This window comes from Drosophila tropicalis, unplaced genomic scaffold (genome assembly GCF_018151085.1).
Source record: "Drosophila tropicalis isolate 14030-0801.00 unplaced genomic scaffold, ASM1815108v1 contig_39, whole genome shotgun sequence".
In the NCBI taxonomy this organism is placed as follows: domain Eukaryota; kingdom Metazoa; phylum Arthropoda; class Insecta; order Diptera; family Drosophilidae; genus Drosophila; species Drosophila tropicalis.
In genome coordinates, this window is record NW_027172851.1 from 707,636 (window position 1) to 733,022 (window position 25,387).

At 38.5% G+C, this 25,387-nt stretch overlaps 5 protein-coding genes across 5 annotated transcripts; 2 read left to right on the forward strand and 3 right to left on the reverse strand.

Moving 5' to 3' along the window:
* Nucleotides 1–919: 919 nt before the first annotated feature.
* On the reverse strand, nucleotides 920–1,513 carry amos (absent MD neurons and olfactory sensilla). Its single transcript, XM_068284282.1, has one exon. It carries the CDS (start codon nucleotides 1,511–1,513, stop codon nucleotides 920–922), a length of 594 nt encoding a protein of 197 aa, XP_068140383.1.
* A 3,913-nt stretch (nucleotides 1,514–5,426) lies between these two features.
* On the reverse strand, nucleotides 5,427–10,300 carry LOC137572597 (solute carrier family 12 member 9). The gene is made up of 8 exons (XM_068284350.1): nucleotides 9,678–10,300; nucleotides 9,469–9,603; nucleotides 9,071–9,408; nucleotides 7,677–8,546; nucleotides 7,238–7,620; nucleotides 6,987–7,178; nucleotides 6,753–6,932; nucleotides 5,427–6,698 (listed from the first exon to the last, which is right to left on the reverse strand). The coding sequence occupies exons 1-8, from the start codon at nucleotides 9,943–9,945 to the stop codon at nucleotides 6,254–6,256; spliced, it is 2,811 nt and encodes a 936-aa protein (XP_068140451.1). The 5' UTR covers nucleotides 9,946–10,300; the 3' UTR covers nucleotides 5,427–6,253.
* Nucleotides 10,301–10,607: 307 nt separating this feature from the next.
* Nucleotides 10,608–13,253, forward strand: LOC137572596 (probable ATP-dependent RNA helicase DDX23). Its single transcript, XM_068284349.1, has 2 exons — nucleotides 10,608–10,839; nucleotides 10,896–13,253. The coding sequence occupies exons 1-2, from the start codon at nucleotides 10,660–10,662 to the stop codon at nucleotides 13,209–13,211; spliced, it is 2,496 nt and encodes an 831-aa protein (XP_068140450.1). The 5' UTR covers nucleotides 10,608–10,659; the 3' UTR covers nucleotides 13,212–13,253.
* Nucleotides 13,254–13,506: 253 nt separating this feature from the next.
* On the reverse strand, nucleotides 13,507–19,190 carry Atac2 (Ada2a-containing complex component 2). Its single transcript, XM_068284324.1, is given in 9 exon segments — nucleotides 13,507–13,925; nucleotides 13,990–14,194; nucleotides 14,196–15,228; nucleotides 15,288–15,462; nucleotides 15,524–15,675; nucleotides 15,733–15,961; nucleotides 16,020–16,183; nucleotides 18,914–19,027; nucleotides 19,082–19,190. Coding segments are annotated over 7 exon segments (2,250 nt in total). The 5' UTR covers nucleotides 16,120–16,183; nucleotides 18,914–19,027; nucleotides 19,082–19,190; the 3' UTR covers nucleotides 13,507–13,569.
* On the forward strand, nucleotides 17,643–18,603 carry LOC137572543 (serine protease snake-like). The gene is made up of 3 exons (XM_068284283.1): nucleotides 17,643–17,715; nucleotides 17,771–17,978; nucleotides 18,048–18,603. Exons 2-3 carry the CDS (start codon nucleotides 17,857–17,859, stop codon nucleotides 18,601–18,603), a joined length of 678 nt encoding a protein of 225 aa, XP_068140384.1. The 5' UTR covers nucleotides 17,643–17,715; nucleotides 17,771–17,856.
* Nucleotides 19,191–25,387: the final 6,197 nt, after the last annotated feature.

Here is a 25,387-nt window from a genome sequence, read left to right on the forward strand (position 1 = left end):
ACTTAAAATATATTTTTTCAAAAGGATCATTTTATCATATATTAAAACAAATCCCAACCTCTTAATGTTAATGAATGCAATTTGTATGAAAAAAGTTAAGAGATTACAAAGCTAATTTCAATTTAAGGTTCGTTTCAACGTTTCTTCAAAAAAATAGCGTGAACAGGACAATTTGGGAAAGAAGAAATGAACAGGCTACAGAATTGTGTTATTATGATAAATAGAATCCTTCGCTTTAAAACTAAAATTGTGCTAGTCCGAGATTATCTGAACTGGTCAAATGTAGAGGAACGTCTAAAGATTTGGTTTTGAATAATTCTTCGGAAAATTTCTTATACAAATGTTCAATATGCAAAACGTTAGTAAAAAAATCTCAATTTTTAAAACATTTTGCATTATTACAAATATTTCTTTTGAATTATGTTATTATTTCTAAAATTTCATAAGTTTCCTAAAGAATTACTTTATTTCAAAATATCGTTTAGAATTGAGTTAAAGAATTCTTTGGAATACCTTGGGAAGCAAAGTGATTAGATATTTTGGCGAACGAATTTTCAAAAATTTAGATAAATGCTTAGAATAGGGAAACAAATTTTTGATATTAAATACATAATTGGCTTTAAATTCTTGATAAAGGTTATCTTTTGTCCAATCGGAATACGACTATGTTACGAAGACAAATAAGATACAAAGCTACGATGTTTAAGACTCAGAGAAGATTTGTTTTCGATTTGACCAACTAATTTTCGAATGAAACAATATGCAAATTTAAAACAAATTCTATATATTTTTTAGTTTTTAAATTATATTACAATTTTTTATGCTTAGAACTAACAGCCTTTATAAGTTTACACTAGGATCGAGTGTTGCTACAACACGTACGGCAATCCTTTGCCTCCTTGCATCTCCCGTCGGATGATCAATAGTCCCTTGAGAGCAATGTCACCAGATCGCCAATGTAGGCCTGAGCCATTTGCAATGTCTCGTATTTGGATAGCCGCCTGTCGTGTCCCAGAGATGGTACCACATCGCGCAGCTTGTCAAAAGCGTCGTTCAGGCTGTTCATCCGGCGGCGTTCACGTGCATTGGCGGCCAGGCGACGTTTCCGAAGGACATCCTTGCCAAATCCAGATGATACCGACGACGCGTAGGAGGAGGACGTGCTGCTGTATGGTTTGGCCCGCTGTTCCCTTGCCCAATATTTGGAGGCTTTCGTCTGGGACTTGTTAAGTGAACTCGTGGGCAAAGATGCATTCTGTTGTGTCTGGGCGCTAAGCATGTGCTCCAATTCTAGGACTGCTGGGGTGTCGTAGTACATTTCGAGGGAGCTACTGTTGGTGCCATCCGAGAGACTATCGCCGCTGCATCCGTTGAAATCCTGCTGGTACATAAACTGCTCCAGCTGTTGGAACGCATCCTCCGCGCTATGCCCGAGCATCGCATCATCGTGCGTCTCGTTGTGGTTGTTGTTATTGTAGTAAAAGTGTTCAATCAGATCGTTGTTTGTCAACATGGTTGTACAATGGTCGGATACCCAAGGATAACTGAGGCAATAATAGTCCTCAGAGGCCTTTATATACCAGCCAGGTCGCGCAACTGAACGTTGATTGGTCCAGGTCAAAGTCGCATTGCTCTTACCTGATTCGCCGGTCCCTTTTGTCGATCCCCGCTCTGCAGTCAGGTAGACAACCTTTTTCTTATGCCCCTGCCCTAAATTGGCTTGTGGTCAAAACGCTTAATTGCCACTTTTCGATTTCTTCAGCTCCATTGCCTGTTTTGTTCGACCTGCCATTTGGCTACCGTGTGGAATCAAATTCCTGACTCTCTTTGTGCGTTTGTCTGATATTTTCTTTATATCGAACAATATTTAATTTATAAGCTAAACAATTGCAACGAAGGTCAATTGCCAGCACAAAAGAATTGCATCAAAATGCATAATTTGCATCCATCGGGGGATAAACAATTTGGTCTGCTCTCCTTTCAAACCAACCGCTCGCATTGCATGTCTGTGGTCTAGTCATTTTTTTTTTCCTCCTGTTTTGCAAGAATTGTTAATTCCCTGTGCGGTTTTCAACTTTCGATTTTTGGTATATTGTTCTTTATTGGGTCAAATGTAAATATGTATAAATATTCTCTTCAATCGGAGGTGACTTTCTTTTTGCAACAATGAAATCAACTGAAGCAATCTTCCCACGCTTGAGTAAAATGCAAAAACCTACGCTAAAGCAAGGAAGTACAGGGATTAAATGAATGTAACTAAAATATTGCAATAAATCAAGTACTAAAAAGGCAGAAACAACAATCATTTCATACGATATTGGAATGAACGGTATATATGTATATATAGAAAAACAACAACCAAATTAGCATCGTCGAATCGTAGGACATAAAAAAGTGAATAAGGGTTAAAAATACTGAACTACAAGGGTGAATAGGAAAGAAAGATGATTTAAATATAGGAATAGAAGACTCCGAGCAGATTACAGGGTATAGGGATTGCAAGGTTAAGAGTTAAAGCGAAAAAGGTATGTCTACTAACAAAAATTATTCGTTATTCACAATCGCTTCCATTATTCCCGACGGAACTACCTTTCAGTATTGCTTCATCGGGGCTCAAACTCGAGAACAACAGAATTGTAGATTTAGTAGGTCTCCATTGATCCACCGACTAGGTTAGTTATGTCTACGTATAAGTATACATGGTAATGATAGAATCTACTAAGTCAATAACTCACGCGAGGATATTTATCTATTTAATGCTTGTCCATAAAAGTAACACTAAGCTAAATTCTACGATCAATCGGGGTCCGTCTTCATATCCGAGTAAATGTTTTATGGCCTCATAAGATCTACAACTTGAAAAACATCTTATTAAATTTCTGTTCACATCGTTTAATATGTTTTTGAAATACAAATTGAGATTATTTTCTATTGAACAAGAAATGTTTGCCTTACAGACTTTAATTTCTATATAGTCTTATTTTCCCGATTGATTTTTATAAGGCAGTAGTAAGTCATAATACCTTTGTCCACCTTTATACATATATTCAAATTTACTAATCCAATTCTTTAGTTAATTAAGATTACTCGTTGCCCTTTCACAGATTCTTAAATATAAAAGAAGTGCAAATGGCAACTATATAGTAAAACTTGCCCAATAACATTACTTAATTACAAGACACGTATATAAATTAATGTTAAAAATGTAACCCGTTTTCTGGCAATCGACTAAAATAATCACATTTTTGTATAATTATGCACTCAAGATAGTCATTCGTTTAATCATTTTCACTTGATGGATGTATTCATTTGGTTTGATGTTAAGAATTTTAGTTTATTTTGCCCATTGAATGTTTTTAAATAATTTTTATATAAGAACAAAACTTTAGATAGAAACCCTTAATAAAGAGAGTAAGGGCAAATAAAATAGCATAAACAAATCTTAAGTCAAATTTTTACTAAATTGTAATCTAAGAAGTTTTTTCCCCTATTATTGGGACTGTTAGATCTGCTGATCCTTTGCTTATCCGTTATCAGATTCAAGCCCCATCCTCTTAGAGAGAATATCGAAATATAGGGTCAGTCAGTTTTTAAACTAGGAAAAACTAAAGTAAACCACATTCTAACAAAGATAATTCAACTTTCTCCAACTAAGAGGGCTGAAAGATGTTGCTAGTAAATAATTTTCATTGCTTTTCAAATTCACCAACCGATCAATCTGATAAAATATAAATATAGCTATAGTTATATATTGTCGATTACTAAAAATGTATTCTAAACTTTCGTAAATTTTCAAATCTCACTGCTGTGTAGATCAATCATTGGTCCTAACACAATTTCGGATGCTCTACTTTCCACAATCAGGACATGTTTCTCAAGCCCACTTTCAAGTGGCCGAAACGAAAGGTTAATTAACTCCACACACACAGTAGAGGAAAATCAATTCAAACAGTTCGTTGAATTTCTATGGAAAACGGGCAAAACAATTCGAAAACAGCGCCGGCCATGGCTAAAGTGTACAAATGATGATACTACTTGATCCTTTGGATATTTCACACAAATTGACATGAACAGAGTCGAAATGCAGTGGCCAAATGCACAGGAGAGATGGAGTTTCTTGATCTGATCTGCCGACAAAAGAATTCTGACGTTTGATCTTGACGCTGATGGATCCTCATTCTCCGACATTGTCATGAGTGCCACGCGACCGCAGAAATCCGATGAGCGATTTCAACCTCAAGCATTATGCTGCAATATTTCTAGCGAAAGGACGCGATTGCCTAAAGATCGTAAACGCCCCTAAGTAAGGAGTTTGTATATATGTAGGTTCTGGGCATTTCCAATTAGCATGTGGTTTACCTGTTCCTTTTCGGAGCAGGGACATGTCAAAATAGCAACAATAGGTAGAGGAGGCGGTTCTGGTTGAAAGTTGACCCTCTCTTCAGCCTTATCCACAATGCTTTAGGTAACAATAGAACAACTGATGGTAATCCTTCGGTGTGTTTAGTTGCGTGTTTTCTCCTCAAGATTAATCGTTTTCGTTTTGCGGATTATACGTTGGCGCTAAATTGCGAAAATACGATTACAGGTCATATACTCGAGCAAAGATTGCGTGAGACGTTCGATGGGAATTTCTTTTTCCTTACCAGCACTTGTCTCACCTCAGCCTTTGTCTTAAGGACAATAGCAGAGGTCTATTGTTCTATTGGCTGAGAGGACTCTCGAGCTGAGTTTATCCAAATTACCATGTAATATATACCTCGAATTATGGAATATTATATTCATACAAAGGAATTATTTGTTTGTTTCTACGAAAATTAGTTTTGGTGAAATTTCTTGTGGAACACCTGTTTGAATTTCCAGACTTCTTGTCTGGGCAAGAGCTTAAGACGATTCCACCACAATTATGAGTATGAGAGAAATACTTTTCTGATTTCATTGGTAAAGAGTAGAGCGTGCTCTCATAACTTAGTCGCATGTCAAGGATCTAAGTGGACCAACTCTTAACTAACCGTTAGGCTTCTATTCGGATAACCCAAAGGCTTTATGAGAATTTATTGACACTTAACAGTGATTGGGTAAAACAAACAGCGAATCCTTACATTCAGGTAATCGCATTCTTTCCAAAAAGATCCTAGAAAAGGATGAGCCACGGCCAGGTAATCACAGAAGCAGGACACTGCGACGTATCATAAATTGTCATCACATAAATACTGTGCGAGGATCGTTTGACATTTATGACTCCATTCGGCCGCTGCTTCTTGCGGCAATCAGTGTCCTTTTTTACACTTGAGCCGACTCTTTATCTAAATAAGCATTTAATGGTAGCGGTAAATGAGGCACCAAACAGACTCTAAATGGGACAAATGCTTCGACATGCAGCCAACATGTAAGTGTTAATTGAAGAAGTGATAAAGGCAAAGATATACGGATAGTATAAATACATATTTCTAATTTTATTATGTTATTGGAAAGAAATGAATTCACATTACAATACAATTGTTTTAGGTAATTACATAAGTATTGCACAGTTCAGATCGTTAACGCTTTCTAAGAATATTTTTGTATGTATGTATATTTATGTAAGTCTTAGCTAAACAAAAACAGATTGGACAACTTAAATTTGTGGCTAAGAGTGAACTGTGTGTTTACCTTTTATCCTATCATTCTCTATCGTTTATCGCTATCAAATCCAGTTTTCTAATACTTTTTTTTGTTTAAATGTTTCTCAATCACAAATTGTTTTAATATCGGTGTATTTTGTTGTTGGGATGATGTCAGTGTTGCTTCGTTATTTGTAATTGTATAAAATTGGGTGTTAAATGACTGATATGATAATTACTTTGTATGATATTAAAATTGTTTATCTTATAGAGAGATTTATGTGCAAATGAACTCCAATTAGCTACAAATAAATATAAGAATTCTTTTCCATTTCGATTTACAGAGCACAATTAAAGAAAAACTAAAAATCGAACCAATTAGAATGTATACAAATATGTTATCAGAATTGTTAATTAACCTGGATGAATAGTTTACATTAAATGCACGATTGATTAAATGAATCATCGTGCAAATAATAACAACTACTCGTTTCCTACATAATACATTGAAATCATTTGTGGATTCAGCTTTTTCCTATGCACACAACAATAATATGCCCCACACAATTTGAATAGAGCGAGTGCTATCGGCTAAATTGGTTTAATCCGCTTCTAGGGAGTTTTTTATATCACGGCTGGTCCATGTATGTTTACAGCGTTGTCGAGGTCACCGTACTGACGCCATGCACCAGTATGGTTGGCGGCAATTCAGCTGTAAGCTCTGTTAGTAATTCCACATAATTTGCGCTGCGCTCATTGAAATCTGGTACGGATAACTTTGGCGGAGCAGCCAAATATATGAATGATAAGGCAGTTTGGTCTGAGCGTTGACGGATGATTTGATTCGCACGCTGCATGTACAATAGTGAGCGATTAAGTTTATCCTCACTTGCCTCATCATCGTCGTCACTCAACAGGGTTTCATCCGCCTGCGCAGTATATTGCTTCACTGTCCGTGCCAGTCGACTGAAGTCGGTATCACGACTCCATTCTTGAATCTCTATAATGTCCGCATTGATACGAAGCTCTTTCAAGGATTGTTCCAATTTCATTTTGGAGAAAATTTCCATTTGAGGAGCTTGTGTTTCAAATGTTCTAAACAAAAGGCATATCAAAAAAAGAGTTAATTTTGTCAATTAAAAAACTTACCCCACAGTTCGTTCCTCATTCGTCTCACAGAGGAAAATCCTAACACGCAAATGCTTCCATTTCGCCAGCATGATCACCGCCAGTTGCATCATGAACAAAGACACCATGTCGAAAGGATCTCCCGATGTTGGATTGAATATGTTTATAGGCCAGACATCAATGAACTTGACATGTTTGCTTCTGAAATGCACAAACTAAAATATGCATTCATTTGATTTGAAATTGTAAACTTACATCGATATGAAATTCTTGTCCAGCCGTTGAAAGTTTCTGCAGAGGCATAGATTCTTCTTCATGCGCAGAGTATCGCAAAGAATTTGTACATATTCCTGCACCTGAAAATGCTTAGGTTCACCATCTCGTCTAATAGGGAAGCTTTGAATGTCTCCATTATTAAAATCATCCGTTTTGTAGGGAGACGAACCACTAATTAGAAAATAAAACTTAAATTAATATCAATAATTATGATTATGCAAAAAACTTACTTTTGGAAGAAGTCCTTGGGTGCTTCGTTGTCGTAGAAACCCAAAATTATAGTATTTGGTTTCATGGCTCCAATGCCGGATAATCTGATCAGGTGCTGGACACCTTCGCGAATGCTACGACTCAGTGTCACCTCGGTAAAGGCCTTAACACGCATGTGATCCAAGAAGGACCACCATTTTTGATTCTCCTCTGGATCTTCGACAGCACGGAAATCACCCAATTTGACATGACCGATAATGTAGAGGCCGCTCTTTTTCATATCGTTGACAAAATCAACCAAAGGGCAGCACGAACGTGGTGAGGAAACCAAAAGTAGAATTTGTGGCCGCCAGAATTTGACATGATCTTTGCGTGGATCCAACATTAAAAGATATTTTCGGACCTAAACGAAGAAGAATTATATTATGAGCTCTTTTTAGTTATTATATATTTTCTCACCTGATGGAACATTAGGGCCTGTGATATTGAGCCCCATTGCGCAGCTTGAGTTGCCGGTGAAAAGAGATGCAGGGCTATTACCAGGATTAGACAGAGGATGATACAAGACGAGGCATAGATGGGATTTATAACAAACATCATGATTAGTGTACCCAAAAGACCCACCAGGCAAGTGTGCCAGGTGAAGTACTTGAACAGCGGTCGGAAATTCGGAGCACCCGTTAGCTCAATGCCCAAACATGCCAAATTGGTGGCCAAGTAGGAGAGCATAAATAGGACCGAATTGATTTGGGCAATGATGTTAAATGATCCAATCAGCAAAACGCACTCAACCAGACACCAGCTGACCACCACAGCGGCAATAGGATTTCCCTTCCATGTGCCACTTAAAACAAAGTTAAGAAGAGATCCAAATACTTGATCCTTGGACAATGCTTCCAGAATGCGACTGGAGCCAATCAAATTGCTAAGACCTGTCGAAAAGGTAGCGGTAAGTATGCCGATAGCGGTAAATGGTGGCCACAAGTTAATGGGCATCAAGAATAGGTAATTGTTCTGCATGGTGGCAAACGGAGTCGTGCAGCTCATCAGGAACGACAGTATAATATAAGAGACAAATGTAAAGGCCACCGCTGACAGTGTTCCCCAAGGAATACTCTTCGAAGGACTTTTCAATTCCCCCGACATATTGGCTCCAGCCATGATTCCCGTCACACCAGAGAACAAAACACCAAAAGTGGTCGAAAAGTCGACCGGTTTGCTATTCGATGTATAATCAACGCCATAGTGCGAGCCCAGATTGTCACGTAAAGTTTGAGCGCTTAGACCAGTGTAGTTTAGGAATCCCGTTGCATTACGAGCATCGGGTATCTGTAATGAACAATTATGAACCGGTTAATAGATAAATGTAGATATCTAATTAATATTATCAAAATAAAGTTTAGTTTTTCCTATCAGCAGCCGTTGAATCATACACATAACTAACTTATCTTTCGGGTCTTTTTTCTATAGATATTCGTTTGTATACATAATGTGGGGACTTAGAAAGACTTAAAATTAACAAAAATGACCGGGGCGATAAATATTGCTAAACAACTGTAGAACAGACCGAAGGTTGTATGACTAAATCGAGCTGTTACGATATATATTGAATAAGATCATTTAAAAGGGAAAAAAACATTCGGAGTCATTCAAATTAGAAAAACAAAATTCCTAGAACGAAATGCAATAGAAAAGCAGAGGAACTATAGATAATGATAAGGATAGATGAGAGATTAATTTCAAATTAATCTCCATTTATCACGATTTGAGCTTATCATATTAAAGATAATCATTTCCATCGATGGGTAGGGGCTTTTGATTCGCAATGAGTGATTGAAAGCTTGATATCTTACCGTGTCGTTAGTTTCTCCCTTGGCCAGGAAACTGATATACGTAGCGAACAGACAAATAATCACAGTTCCCAAAATAATTACTGACGTCTTGGCAAAGAGGGCGGCACCCACCAAGCAGACGAGCAACATGCATGTATTGATTAAGCTGCTGACCAGGAAGCTCCACCAGGGACCGCCAGGCAAAACGGAGACACCGAAACTGCTCTCAGGACCAAAGTCATTCATTATGCCCTCAGTACAACCTGAGATGGCCATAGCACTGCCAACCACATTGGCAAAAAAGAATAAGGTTCCAATGGAGCCGCCAAATTCTAGGCCCAGAGTGCGGCTTATCATAACTAAAGAGGGAAAATATCAAATTATAAGTCCGCAAATGAATAAAGTAATCCAAAACTTACAATAGACACCGCCACCCTCAATAGCCCCATTTGTCGAAATGGCGCAGACAGAGGCCACGGTAAAAATTAAAATAGCGTATGCGATAATGAACTGCAACAGAGTTATGTACAGACCCGCGTTTCCCACAATATAGCCTGTAAAATGGTCAAAATGAAAATAAGTAGCATTAAAAGTGCTTTGCTAGCTAAATGACGCCATCGACACCCACCGACTCGTATGAAAATCAAGGCGCTAAACATGGACAAGGCCACTGGACTGAAGACACCGGCAAATGTTCCCAATGTCCGACCATTACGTTCTGGATCCTGCATCCCAAATTCTACGTAGCCATCGCCAGAACTACTACGTGTTACCACTGAGTTGTTGTCATTATTGGCGCCTCCGAAGAGCGAACCAAAACTGCGGAAGACATTGGCAGCGCTGCCATTACGTGGTGTGGCAATGGGAGCGGTCTCCTGATCCGTGTTGATACTCATTTCTTCTGTAGACTGAATTCAATTGAAAATCGAGTAAATCCCACACATATGCACACACAGAAATGTAGATACAAATTCAATGTGTGGGTGACGGGGGAAAGATAGACAGATGACGCGAACGCCCCCAAAGTTTAACGAGCAAAGCTAAGCTTTTTCTAAAATTTCAACCTAATTATCTGATTTGTGCACTCCAACTGGACCGAGACGGCGAGATTAAAAACGTTGTATCTTCACAGCAATATAGGCTTATTTTTCTCTCTTTTTGTTCTTTTGTCACGACTGTGTGGCTGCCGCAGCCGCTGCTTTGTCTGTTGGAGCAGAGAAAGCGTTGGGAACTGAGGCTCCCCTCCCCAAAGCCCCAAAAACCATTTGTTTTGTTTTCAACATACGGGTAGTCAGTTATTTATCGATAAGCAGAACAGGGCTGCCTACGCGTGTTTAGTAAAAAATACAGGTAGTAAATTATTTCGTATACCGAGGCTCTAAAGTTTATTTGCAGGAGGTAATTGATGGACAAAACAACGCAAATGTTGACCTAATTATCATAATTAAGTAAAATTTTCGCATGACATTTGAATATTTCGTATATAATTACCGTTAAATGTAAAAATGATTCACGCTCTTATCGCTAGTTCGATATGTTATCGAACGATTGTTTGCTCAGCTGTTCCGGCAGAAATCCGAAAACGTTTGAACACTTTTAAGTCAAAAGCAATGGTAAATGATAAAAAACGACGCTCTCGTTCCCGAGAACGTTATAGAGACGAACGTCCGAGCGGCAATGAACGTGACCGTGAACGACAAAGGGAGCGGGAAAGAGACCGCGGCAAGGAGCAACGTGATCAACAACAGCGGGATCGAGAACGCCGTCAACGGCGTCCTCGTTCTAGGCAAGTTTACTTTTCAACTATTTATATTCGCTAAATAATCCAATCCTTTTTTACAGAGAGGATCGAAACCGTCGACGGTCTCCAGATCGCAGCGAAAAGAAACTGAAACTAGATGTTTCGCTTAAGCCAGAAGCTGGCACTGGCAAGGTGGAGGAAGAAGTGCTCGATGAAAAGCAAGAGTTGAAACTAAAGAAGGAGCCGCTCTCTTTGGAGGAATTGTTAGACAAGAAGAAACGCGAGGAGATAGCACGTAGCAAGCCCGTTTTTCTAACAAAAGAACAGCGAGCCGCCGAAGCCATCAAACGCCGACAAGAAGAAGTGGAGCACATGCGTGCCGTTCAAGATGCGGTCAGGGAGCAAATGTCAATGACAAAAGGCGGCATTAGTTCAATGGCCACGGCAATGGCTTCAGCACCACCAACAGCACCATCTATGGCTCCGCCTCAAACCAAGACCGACAGACGCGACAGGAACGATAGAGGCGGTGACCGAGGGGGTGACCGAGGTGGTGATCGAGGAGGTGACCGAGGTGGTGATCGAGGAGGAGACCGAGGTGGTGACAGAGGCGGTGATCGGGGAGGCGATCGTGTAGGTGATCGAGATCGCGACAGCAAACGAGCCGAAGATCTTACACACAAGGACAAGGAAAAGGAACTCGAAGCCATACGTGAACGTTATTTAGGAATCATCAAGAAAAAGCGTAGAGTTAGGCGTCTAAACGATCGCAAATTTGTTTTCGACTGGGACGCTGGTGAGGACACTTCAATAGACTACAACAATCTGTACAAGGAACGCCATCATGTCCAATTTTTTGGCCGTGGAAATGTAGCCGGCATCGATATCAAAGAACAGAAGCGTACGCAGAGTAAATTTTATGGCGATCTGCTAGAGAAACGGCGCACTGAAGCAGAAAAGGAGCAGGAGAAAGTACGCTTGAAGAAAATGAAACGTAAGGAGGACAAACAGAAATGGGACGATCGCCACTGGTCAGAGAAAGACAACGACGAGATGACCGAGCGAGATTGGCGCATCTTCCGCGAGGATTACAACATAACCATCAAGGGTGGACGGATTCCCAATCCCATACGTAGTTGGAATGAGTCAGGCTTCCCGCCGGAAATCATTGACATTATCGATAGAGTGGGCTATAAGGAACCAACTCCAATTCAACGTCAAGCTATTCCCATAGGCTTACAAAATCGAGACATTATAGGCGTTGCCGAGACAGGTTCAGGCAAAACATTGGCCTTCCTCATTCCTTTGCTATCATGGATTCAATCGTTGCCGAAAATAGAGCGTCTGGAAGATGTCGATCAAGGTCCCTACGCTATTATAATGGCACCCACCCGTGAGTTGGCTCAGCAAATTGAAGAAGAAACCACCAAATTTGGTCAACCCTTGGGCATTCGTACAGTCGTAGTAGTGGGCGGTTTATCGAGGGAAGAGCAAGGTTTCCGCCTCCGTTTGGGCTGTGAAATTGTCATTGCTACACCCGGTCGTCTGATTGATGTCCTGGAAAATCGATATTTAGTGCTCAACCAGTGCACTTATATTGTGCTTGATGAGGCCGATCGTATGATTGATATGGGTTTTGAGCCCGATGTGCAAAAGATTCTCGAGTACATGCCGGTCACCAATCTCAAACCGGATACAGAGGAGGCGGAGGATGAGAGTAAGCTAATGGAGAACTTTTACACAAAGAAAAAATATCGGCAAACGGTGATGTTCACGGCTACGATGCCTCCGGCGGTAGAACGTCTTGCTCGCTCCTATCTTCGGAGACCAGCTACCGTTTACATTGGTTCTGTGGGCAAACCTACTGAGCGCACTGAACAGATTGTCTACATGATGGGCGAGAATGACAAACGCAAGAAGCTCATGGAAATTCTATCCCGTAGTATTGACCCGCCTATTATTATTTTTGTCAACCAAAAGAAAGGTGCCGATGTTCTGGCAAAGGGCCTGGAAAAGCTCGGTTACAATTCTTGCACGCTTCACGGTGGCAAGGGACAGGAGCAGAGAGAATACGCATTGGCCGCTCTTAAATCTGGAGCCAAAGATATTTTGGTGGCAACGGATGTGGCGGGTCGTGGTATCGACATCAAGGATGTCTCCTTGGTCATCAATTATGACATGGCCAAGACTATTGAGGATTACACCCATCGTATCGGTCGTACTGGTCGTGCAGGCAAAAATGGTGTGGCCATTTCCTTTGTTACCAAGGATGATAGCAGTCTGTTCTATGATCTTAAGCAATGCGTCACCGCCAGTCCAGTGTCAGTATGTCCTCCGGAATTGATGAACCACCCCGAAGCTCAACACAAGCCTGGCACTGTCGTTACCAAGAAGCGCCGTGAGGAGAAGATATTTGCTTAAAATTCAAATTCAAGAAATTCAAAATAAAGTCAGAAAATTTAAGTATTTTGTAGTTTTCACTACTTATATAGTCCTTATCCAACCCTTTGGAAAATGAAAATGCACGTTAACCAAATGCTAGTATTTCTTAAATTTGTTAAGCTAGTATCAGAGACGGTTTGAATTCTGGGACAAAAAGTTGCGAGAAGTTAAAAGAAACAGTTAAAGCATCTAGTACGTAGACTTACTACAGTAAGCTTCCCAATTATATATTCAACTACACTAACCGGGCACTGCTACCTATTGATTACGCCTCTTTAGTCACTTGTTTATATTTTATTAAGGCTTCTTTATTAAATTCAGTAAGTAGATGTCTAAGCTATCTCATCAATCTTAGGAAGAATGCGTTTCTGCTTTGCTTGGAGTCGTGTGGCAAATATTTATCGTAAAAGTCAAGAATGATTTCTTCAATTTTGAAGCCAAACTTCTGATACAGCATCACAGCCGAATTGTTGGCTGACACATGGAGCGTTATGTCCTTGGACATGCAAGTCTGTACGAGATGATAAAGCATCAATGTGGCTATACCACTGCGTTGCCAATTCGGACGCACCGCCATAAACGAAATATAAGCTTCATTATAGCCGACATCAGGAACCAAAAATCCGCAGCCAATTACCAATTTTTTGTAAAGAGCTACAACGCTGTAGTCCGGGTAGCTAAGGCAATCACTTACTAGAAGAAGGCAAATAGGAATTAAAGATAAAACGAACTGGAAGTAATTTCAATTGAGGCTTACCATCAATGCCAGGCCAGAAAACACTTTGCAGCAGGGCATTGACCGCTGGAATGTGCTGCGGACGCACATAGCACAGGTCTATGGTACCTCTGGTAGGATGGCAACCTGTTATCCGATGCTGCATTTCGCACATCAATCTCAGCCAAGGTGGGGCAATGTTCTCACTTCTAAAGATAAATGGATGCAGTATGCGTTGGCTGTAGGGGGGATTTGAAAAGCTCGTATTGATCGGATCCGGCAAGACGCGCATAAAACGAGCTCCTTGCATCCTGACGAGAATGTGTTAATAATTGATAGCGATCCAAAATTTGACTTTGTTTCTGACGTTGAGCCAAAGTGGGATCAACATGTTCGTCTAGATTGAAAATGGGACAATTGTGCTCTCTTTTCCATTTGCGTAAGCAAAGTTTTCGATATAGACGTCGCACAAATGACGGAATATGCAAGTGGGATTGCTGATCCACAGCAAGGATCTTCTGCAGGCGTTGGTGTAAGTTCTGCTCTTCAAAGACACTCATTAGAGTGAGATTTTCACAGGGTATGGACTGATGTATATCATCATCATGGTCCTCACATATCTCATAGGTCTCCTGCAACCATGGCCAGTTTCGACGAGGTTGTTGCGCGAAACCACTTGGTTTGCAGGCCTCAATAGAAGATTTCTGGGTCTCAATCTCGTCTGTTTCATCTAGTTCTTGTTCCATGGGCTCAGCTTTGATATGAATCGACGGTTCTTGTGCTTGAAAATTGGTGATCTGGACTATCCGTGGTTGATAAATGGATGTGCCCTCTTCTTTCTTAATGTCAATGTTTTCTTTTTCAATTTGTTCCAATTCACTACCCGCACTGCTTTGTTGGGATTGATCCTCCGCAACATCATCATTTATGTCAGCTGCGGGTATTCCAAAATTTGTTTCCAATTCAAATAGACCTCCTGTTTCAGTGGGTGCTTCTAGCAATGCATCGGCCATGAAGAAATCACTTTTTCCCGCTCCAATCAGGGGCGTAGGCATGGGCATAATCCCATGCAAACTATTGAACATGCTCAGATCGTCACCGCCTAAACTCTCGGCTAGAAAATCCATAAGGCTGGCTTGAACCGTACTTAGAGATTGTTGTGGTGCTTCTTCTACAGAGTCTGACAGAGGCAATTCCTGCTGATTTGTATTAGAAGCAGGCAACTGAGCCGGAACCGCTGATGCTGCGTTCGCTAGCTTGGGGCCACAACCCATGTAAGGACTGAAAGGTAGCACATCTTATCAAAATGTGAAGAACAAAATTAAAATAAAAGATCTTACATGGCTCTAGCGCAACCTTCATTAGATGCAGTTATATTTTCATCGGTGGGCTTTTCATCACTGGCCACATGTTGATTGTCCGTAACAGATAATTCACTGCTGCAACTGTTCTCGTCCACGGCAGACACACGCTTATCATTGCGGAGCTGTTGTCGCTGCAGTTGTTTCTTCTCATCTTAAAAATAAAGAGTTTGAAGGGCGATTCAAATAATTTTAAAGGTAATCTAGCGGCTTACATTCCCTTAATACACTCCTTGGGGTTTGATATCGTTTGGAAAGTTTCCACCAACCATGCTCTTGAAATAGATCGAGCCCCGATTGAAAATACTCGGGACTGTTGTGGGATAAGGCACCAGACACAGATCCGGACCATTGCTTCCGACGTCGTCTAATGAATATCATATTATTCTTCCAAATCCTTTCACCATATTTTCAAAATACTCACACATGGGAACCAAATATATAATTCCAGTGCTTGCCCACGAAACTTATTATATGTGTGCGCCAATGAAAGTATCCATGATGGCCCAATCCTTTCTGTTTAATAGACAGATTATACAGTGTAAGGGTCAATACCAGCAACCAGGGTATGCGCTGGCGAGCATAACGCTCCTCGCTGGCACAATTAATACAAGTGAAGTCGAAAAACACATCGCCGAGTAGATCTCCAGGAGCTAGAATGGCATATTTGGATTAGCAACAAGGCTACATTATCCCGGAACAAATACCCACTCGCTTGCTTTAAGCATTTGATGTGAACACTGCGACTGCAATCCTGGCATCCCAGATAATTGTCGTCCTCAATTAGGACTTGGCAGTAGCCGCAATTCATGTTTATTTAAAATATAAACAAATTTCACATGCGTTAGAGATGAACGTTCCTTATCGATAGTTTCCTTCATTAGTGATGGAACCAAAATAGGTTGTTGCTGATATTAAATGTTGCAAAAATATACCATACTTCATTTTGTTTTATCCTTAATCTAAGTGTATCAATTAATGTCTGCCAACCTCCAAATTAAAATCGGACTCTCTCTCTTATACTATTAAGAGTAATAATTATAATTATAATAAGTAAGTAATAATTCACGCAACTTTGAATACAATTTCATTTAGTCCTGTTTAGGTCCTAATAAAACAATTTTCGTATATTTTCTAAAATATCATAGTCTCTGTCAGCTCATGGCCATCCACGTGTTGAACACGTCATGAGACTTTCTAAACAATTGGTATAAAGATTTCGATCACAGGCGTACGTCCAGCGAGTATCGTTAAATCTTTTTAAGTTTTTTCATAGATTATAAATTAGACTCTTTAAACGTTGAATATGATAATTTTTAAAGTGTCCTTGAAACTTTTAGTATAAATAGTGAAGAAAGTAACACCCTTAAGGTTATCCTTCAGTATTCTTATAATTACATATGTTTTTTTTAAATATTGAATGGGTTAAAAATTGATTATCACTTTTATTATAACAATCAAAAATAACAATTACGGTTCCTGATGTATGTATAAATATTTCTTTTAATAATTCCGTTAGCTCCACACTCTATACATTCACGTAAATTAAAATAACTGCCAAAACGAGGTTTTAAATTCTTTTTTAAGGCAAAAAATTCATTATTAGAAACTTATGTATGTACATTTAATGGTGTGCAACGCCTCGGAAAAAGTATCTTTGACCATGAAAAATATACATTTTCTGGACTAGCTGAAGGAGACGAGTTCGTCCGTCTAAAACAACAGATACAAAGCTAAAGTTGAAAGTTGTAAATACTGCAAACAATGTATAACTCGGACTCAGACGATTCAGTATCGGGGCACTATAGCAAATAGCTCTCCCAGGGAAGATCAACCCGATACTCCCAAATATTACCCCTTAAGAAAATTATAGCAATAAGAACAATTTAAGTTCGTACTCAACATCCTTATCACTCAGCTATTTCCTAGTATTGGCAATAAGCGTTTTTCGCATTTTAAAAACAAATTATAATTGAGATAAGTCTGCCAACAACACTTTTCTTTAGTAGACTCCAACTGAATCATAAAAAAAAAACATTCAATTGTAAAACGCCCCTTGTTAATCGAATATTTAATCATTAACTGGCTCTATAAATTTACAGGCAAACGGTTCTTCAATTAGTGCGAATTCGGACATACAAATTATTAGACGGAATACATATATTATTTATTAAACATTCGTTAATTAATGCCTTCAAAGTCATGAAGATCATAATCATTGTACTAGTAGCTAATCAAATGTCACTTTTAACTGGACAAAGATTAGGAGAACCTTGCAACGGGGGAATATGTACCCCTATTAAGGATTGTCCTTTGGCATCTGTTGCAGGATTTGACAACTACTGCGATTATTCTGCTTGTTGTCCTCAAATTAAAAAGTCTTTTGGAAATTCTCCATCTGGCAGAGGTATAAAATATGTTTATGCGATTGAATTAGATATAAAGTGAATATTTATTTTCAGCCTGCAAAAGATATTCAAATACTTATTGTAAAGGAAGACCTCTTATTACCAATGGGAATATAACCGAAAAGTTTGAATTTCCTTACATGGTGCAAGTGGGAATAAAGAACGAAAAATCAGTGAACATATCCTTTATTTGCGGTGGAACTTTAATACATCAAAAATATGTGCTAACTGCAGCTCATTGCCTTCAGACGATTGAAGAGGGGTATGATTGCGTAGTAACTATACTGACTAGACACATGCTAACTAACAATCAAATATCTTGTCTAACTAGGCCAATGTTCGCACGTCTAGGTGGCTATAATACAACTGATGGAGTCATAATTGAAGTGGAAACTCGTATAGAACATCCCGAGCATAATGCTTCTCTCAAAATAAATGATATAGCTCTATTGAAATTAAAAACCAAGGTAGCCGTATTTAATAAATCAATTATGCCTGCCTGCTTGGCTGACTCTTCGGGAAGTGATATACCATCATTTACTGCAACCGGCTGGGGTCCTGCCGACGAAACTGGAACATTACCAACTGCTTTGCTCAAGATTGAATTATACCAATTGGATTCAACAAAGTGCGATAGACCACATGAACCAATCAATAATACGGCCCATATATGTGCCGGAAAACTTAATGAAACTGAAGTGGGCGACGTATGCAGTGCCGATTCTGGTGGTCCACTGGCCATAATTCATCCAATCAGTTGCTTGGGACAAGTCTTTGGAGTCGTTGGAAACGGGCTTGAATGCACAGTGCGTCTATCAACGACCAGATATGCGAGAATTTATCACCACTTGGAATGGATTGAAAGTATTGTTTGGCCGCAAAAGTAATTACAAAGCTCTTGTAACTCTAATAGTTAGTTAATAAAATCTCATAATTGTTTAACACAAGTGATAAATGTTATCACATTTGTTTTGTGTTGTCAAGGAATAAAATAGAATTATTAATTCTTTTTGCCTTTAATTAATATATTTTCTTGTTACTCTAACCAAAAGCCTTAAAAGCGGAAACGTTTTATCTAAAATGAAAGAGCGGCTTAGAAATTTAGTCGTACACATATTAATATGAAAGCTACATTTCTTGATAATATAGTTCTTTTGATCATTTGAAGAATGCCGGTCTTAATAATTATTTACTCACTTGTCATGCGTGTCCGATAGAATCTTGGCATCAAAACTAAACAAATCCTTGAGATCATCACGCGTGAAATGCTTTTCCGCCGACTCAATGTTATCTATAATGGTCGACCAGAATCTGAAAAAAAAATCGTTTAATTTAATAAACTGCATTATTTTTTAATTGACTCACCTGCCAAACTTCGCCGCACTTGATCAGACTTTAGTAAATTCGTGTAAAACTCCAATTGTACGCTGGTCATACGAACACAAATAACCATTTGGAATTGCAATTCATTTTCTCCAATTCTTCACTTCGTTGCAGCCTTTCTTATTATAATACCCTGTAAAAATGAGAAAGAATATTCGACCATGTCATTCGTAAGTTATTCATTAATAATGGACATGTTTTTACATTTGTTACTGTGATTAAAGAAGAATGATATAATTCAATTCATCGGCTTCTACATAAAGATAAACAATTCTAGGGTATGCAAGCTTCGGCGATCAAAATCTACTTTTTTCCCGTTTCTCTTTTGGGGAAACATTCGTTTCTTTCTTTCACCATATCACTTCGTTTCGTTTGGGACGAATAAACACAGAGTGTGAAAATAAATTTGCATTTAAAATGTCGATAAAATTGATGTATGAAGTTGATTGCGATCTTATCGCAAACTTGCGGAGGATCCCCATTGCCGATATTGAGGAGGCGTTGAAGGCCATAGATGAGATTGGTGGTACCACCAGGCAAGCCAATGCGATGGTTTTGTTTCAAAACCTGAAATATTTCCAAAGCATCCCATTTGTTGTCTGCATTGATGAATTGGTCTTCACCTATGTAAGTAAATATGTATGTATATGCATGTCGTTTTAAAAGGACATAAATATGCGCGGAGATACATATGTATGTTATTTTTATACCCTTCATATTTTCATTATACTCTTGCAAAAAGGGTATATTAATTTTGGTCATAAGTGTGCAACGCATAGAACGAAGCATCTCCGACCATACAAAAAATATATATTCTTGATCAGCACGACGAGACGAGTTCAAATAGCCATGTCCGTTCGTCCGTCCGTCCGTCCGTCTGGATCAACGCAAACTCCTCCTACACTGTGAGATGTGGAGATCTCAATTAGCAAAATTGCAGAACATGTTGGCGAAAATAAAAACACAGTGAAAAATAACTTAAAGACCATAAAAAAACTTAGTACACAAATTACATTTGTTTGATTTTTTTATAATTTTGTCCGAAGCTTTTTTCCATTTTAATCGGCTGAAATATATTTATAAATTTAAGAAGTTTAAATATAAATTTATTTTATTATAATATCTTTATCGGTCTAGTTAGTATACAGGGTGCGCATGGTATTTGAGGACATGTACATATGTTGCTATATCTTTCAGGTCCCGGATCGAGAAGGTTATAGCAGCCAGTGGAACTTTTATTGAATAAATTTATAGATATATAACCAATAAATATTGTGTAAAAAAAAAAAAATTTCCTGAAGATTCATTAAATTTTGTTCGAGATATAAGCTTTTTATTTATACTATCACTTTGTCCTCAAATACCGTACGCACCCTGTAGATGGTAATGTAGTGTCACACTTACTTATTTCGCGCACCTTATGTAAATTTTGAAAACCCTCATTTGTATATTCTTTAAATTATTAAAATATTATTAAAAAATATTATATTTGAGTCCAAATTCGTACACTTTTATAGTATGGCACTGATGGTGCCAATGACGATGAACCGACATCATCTTCTTTTCGTTTTTAGATATGGCCAAATGATATCACAATCTCTAATTGACTTTTGCCACATTAGGCAACATTGTTTGTTTCCGACGAAGGGTGCGAACGTGTACAGCAGATGAAGACTAACAATGCTCTGGTATTGGCCCTTTACAAAACAATGCATTTGAATGGAAATTTCATTCAAACCTTGGCACATACTCAGGCAAAATCGAGTGCACCACCCTCGCCGAGTAACACGTTTAGTTAAGTCAACCTACACCTGGCTCGGAGACAACAAACAAAAGTTTAGGATTCTGCTTCATGCATTTAGTGCGACAACCAGAGATCCAGGAGAAGGCTTTCGAGGAAATCAAAGAGCATGTGGGTCTGGATCGCATTCCCGAGTGGTACGATCGCCTGAAATTGCCATATTGTGAAGCCAAAGGACACCATGCTCATAGCCTGTTTTCGTGGCATTCTAATCAATCCGATCAATTTTCCCTAACCTCTGACCCTTGATCCAACACGCTACCTAATCGATGGCCAATTGAAATTATCCAAAGCCTTCAATCCTTTCGGTTTCGGACGACATCGCTGCATGGGTGATCTTCTGGGCAGGCAGAATCTATTCATGTTTACCACAACTGTTTTCCAGAACTTCAAACTGGTCGCCCTACCGGATCAGATGCCACAGGATGTGCCATTGGAGGGGGCCACAGCGGCACTGATTGATATAAAAATCCGAAGGAACCTATTGAGGACAGATTTCGGAAGCCATTCTCAATTAATTTTACAATAGATAAAACTTTTTATCTTTAAGTCTATTTTATACAACCATAATTTTAATACGTAGTGAGAATATATCACTTAAGAAAACTTGAAAATATTTGCCCTAAAAATTAATATGAATCCATTTATTTTCATTTAATTAAAAATATATTACACAAATTTGTTAATGATTACAAGTACAATTCTTAACATTCTGTCACAATCTATTATATGTAATAATTCAATTATTTTTTACTTTGTAGTTATTTATGAAATATTAATTTATAATTATTATTGTTCCTTCCAAATAAATTACGACGCGGTGGCGGCGATTAACGCAAAAGGGAGCGTTATTTGGTGCTCCCGCATCAAATACATCGCGTTCGGATTCGCCAGAACTGCTTTCGCCTTGTATATACATTTTCTTGTATCCAGTGTGTCGCCAACGACAATAACAACCTGAACAACAACAACAACAACCGCGACTAAATTTCGACGACAAAAAGTAAGATAAAGAAGAAGAAGAAAGAAGGGAAAAAGAATGATGATGGGCATGGAAATCCTTACCAACAGGATTATGCGGAATATTTTGCCGCATATTTTGCGCCACCAAAGGAGTGAAAACAACTTAGTTCGTCTAGTGATGTAGAGTGATGGGGGCCAGTGATCGCCTGTTTGCCATTAGCCACGGCCATAGCAGGTGACACTCCCACCCACTTTTCCCCCTCCCGAAAAACAACAAACTCCCCATACCTCAGCGACCGTTTTTCCCCCCACAACACTTCTCTCTCCCACTCTCTCTATGGATATATGACCAATTTTAAATGCAACTCGATGGCAAATTGCAATTCTTCTTGTTCGAAATCGAGTTGATCATTTTGTTGGTGAATATTTTTTGTGTACCTCTTACAAATTTTTGTAAATAGTCTTTCACACATTATCTTTGTGGTTGGTTGTGAAACCACCAACCAGACACAACCACACAATAACAACAACAACAACACCCCAGACAGTGTTATAACGCATTCTTAGCTTGTAAGTGTTTTTATTTTATATGAAACAAACAAAGAAACAACAAAAAAAAATATGAAAACAATAAAAAAAATAGTAAATTTTGTCACCGTTAAAAAAAAACTTATATTGATCTTTTTATTTCTTATACAAGTTAAATATCAATTTGAACTTAATGACTTTACACAATTCCAATTAAACTCAATTCGATTTAACCAAATTGTCACTGTGTGTGTGTGTGTGTGTGAAGAGCATCTTAAAAAATCCTTTCACTTTTTGTTGCGGTTGCATATAAGCTGGAATCCCCTTTGTTTTGATTCCCATTTGGAGAGTCGGCGATTCTTCTTTGAAGATAATTCTGTTTTAAAGATAATTCTGTTTTAAAGATAATTCTGTTTTAAATACATTGGAGGGGAAATAATAGAGATGGGAGAAATGAGGAATCTGAACAAAAGTAATATGCGGGAAAATTTCCCTTTAGAGATGGAAATGAAATCGAAATTCAAATAAAAGGGAGAGAAAAGTCGGGCTTTTTGAAACTGATAAAAGTAAATTCAAAGTAAAACACAATTAAATTTTCAAAAAGCAAATCAGCATGGCAAACCTTAGATTGAACGTTTTAAGTACTGAAATTCCTTGTTTAAAAAGGATTCCAGTACGAAAATTGGAAGCCGGAATTGTGGAATTTCAGGGACATTTTGTAAAATTTCAAAATAATAAACCCAACCGTATAATTCAAAATTTTAATGCTTTGGAGATATTCATGAATGAGCCTTTTTTCATAAGCATCGACGAACTTTTCTTGCCCCCCCTGGTAAGTGTAAAAGAGAACGAAAATTTTGATACAATATAATATATATTACATACGTTTTAATTACAGACTGCAATTAAACCCGGACAGGGTACTGAGGAAGCCGGATCCTCCAAAAAAAAATTCAGGACGGGGGATGTGGGCAAGATACTATTCATGATGGCTGTGTCGTTAGACGGTTCCAAGAGGAGCGTTATTTATCTAAATTTAAATATAACAATGGAGCAGTATATGTCAGCTGATACTATCATAGAATTAGTTGACCAAGTAATTAAATTTGTTACCAAAGCACACATATCCACTAATTTGCTTTGCTTCGTTGTTGATGGCAATGCAATTAATGTGAGAGTGCGAAAGCATTTCTTAGAAAATAATGGAAAAGTCCCCTTTGTTTGGGATTACATTCATTTCCAGAATGTAATGCTCAATCATGACGGGCACACCGATGACACATTGTGTCATGTGTATTCAAGGCCGCTGGACACCGAAGATCTGGCAATTTTAGAGTGCTGCGACTTCGGTGTTCCAGCGGAATTGAAAACGTATTACACAAAAGAGAAGGAGTCCCTCTCCATAGTTGTTGCAAGGATCCATACTTGCAATAGGAAGTTTGGATCCTTACTTGCAATAGGAAGTTTGGATCCTTGCAAAAAAGTAGAAACATATGGCTAGGCAATATATCAAATAATAAACTGGAATGCTTCGGCAAATTAGTTTTAAGTGCCATTAGGCAGTATTTTACATTAGATAAGATTAGTAATGTAAGTGACTATAATTTAATATTAGATGGAGTGATGGAGTTAGTTTATATTTTAGCTTTTAAGAATAATTTTTCCTAAAAAAAAAAAAAAAAAAAAAAAAAAAAAATGAAAATTGTGCTTTTTGGGAAATTTTGCAACGTTCCGAACAGCAAGTTGCGGCGTAACCTATGCCTTGGGAAATGTGCAAAATTTTTAAACCGGCAGCGGAAAAGGTAAGTAATGAAAATTTTATAAAATTTCATTATTACATTGTTAAAATTTATTGCAGACTTCCTAAAATACACCAAAACGGCATTATGGATTCCATTATGATTTTTAAGGACGTCAAAGAATTAGTAAGTAATAATAATCTAATGTATTTATTAAAATTAAAACTAGAAGCTTCCATTTGGCAATGCCATACCCCTTGCACTCCTTTGCATACCCCCTTGGAGTCCTTTGCAAAAATTTTTTCACATTTTGAAATTTCTTTCCCTGCAACTCAATTCATCAATATACAAACAAAAAATTAAAATGATTATTTTTTTCTTTTAATTTCAGGTGGCAGAACAAGGCAAGCTAGTGAGTACCCCCTCCCTTGCAGTCCTTTGCAATAATTTGGTTAAATTTTGAAATTTGAATATTTTTTTCTTTCCCTGCAACTCAATTCATCAATATACAAACAAAAAATTAAAATGATTATTTTTTTCTTTTAATTTCAGGTGGCAGAACAAGGCAAGCTAGTGAGTACCCCCTCCCTTGCAGTCCTTTGCAATAATTTGGTTAAATTTTGAAATTTGAATATTTTTTTCTTTCCATGCAACTCAATTCATCAATATACAAGCAAATATTAAAATTATTTTTCTTCTTTTAATTTCAGGTTGCAGAACGAGGCAGGCGGGTGGACAGGGCGATTGGTCTGGCGGAGGTAGCCGTGGCGCAGGTCGAACGGGTATGTTTAAAAATAACAATTTTTTTTTTTTTTTTATCTTATATTTGTAATATGAAAATTCTTCTCTTTTCCAACAGAAGGAGAAAGCAATGGAAAACGTTAAGAGTCTGCCTGAAATGGCACCACAACCACTGGTTGTCGGTGATACGCCACTGGTTGGTCAAGTCGTTGCGCTTGACCCGCCATTGGTTGGTCAAGTGGTTACGCTTGACCCGCCATTGGTTGGTCAAGTGGTTGCGCTTGACCCGCCACTGGCTGATCAACGGGAACCAGTGGTTGTCTTGCCATTTCAGCCAGTGCCGGCACTGGTTCAAAACGAACCAATGATTTCTGTGCCTTTAAGGCCAGAATCACTGGTTTCTTTGAATCCAGTGCCGGAAACGGAAGTAGCGGCTCCGACGGAAAGACACAGCGTCCCCTCGACAACTCGCGTTGGAACCATAGACTCGCGTGTATGGTTCCACTATGGTAAGGA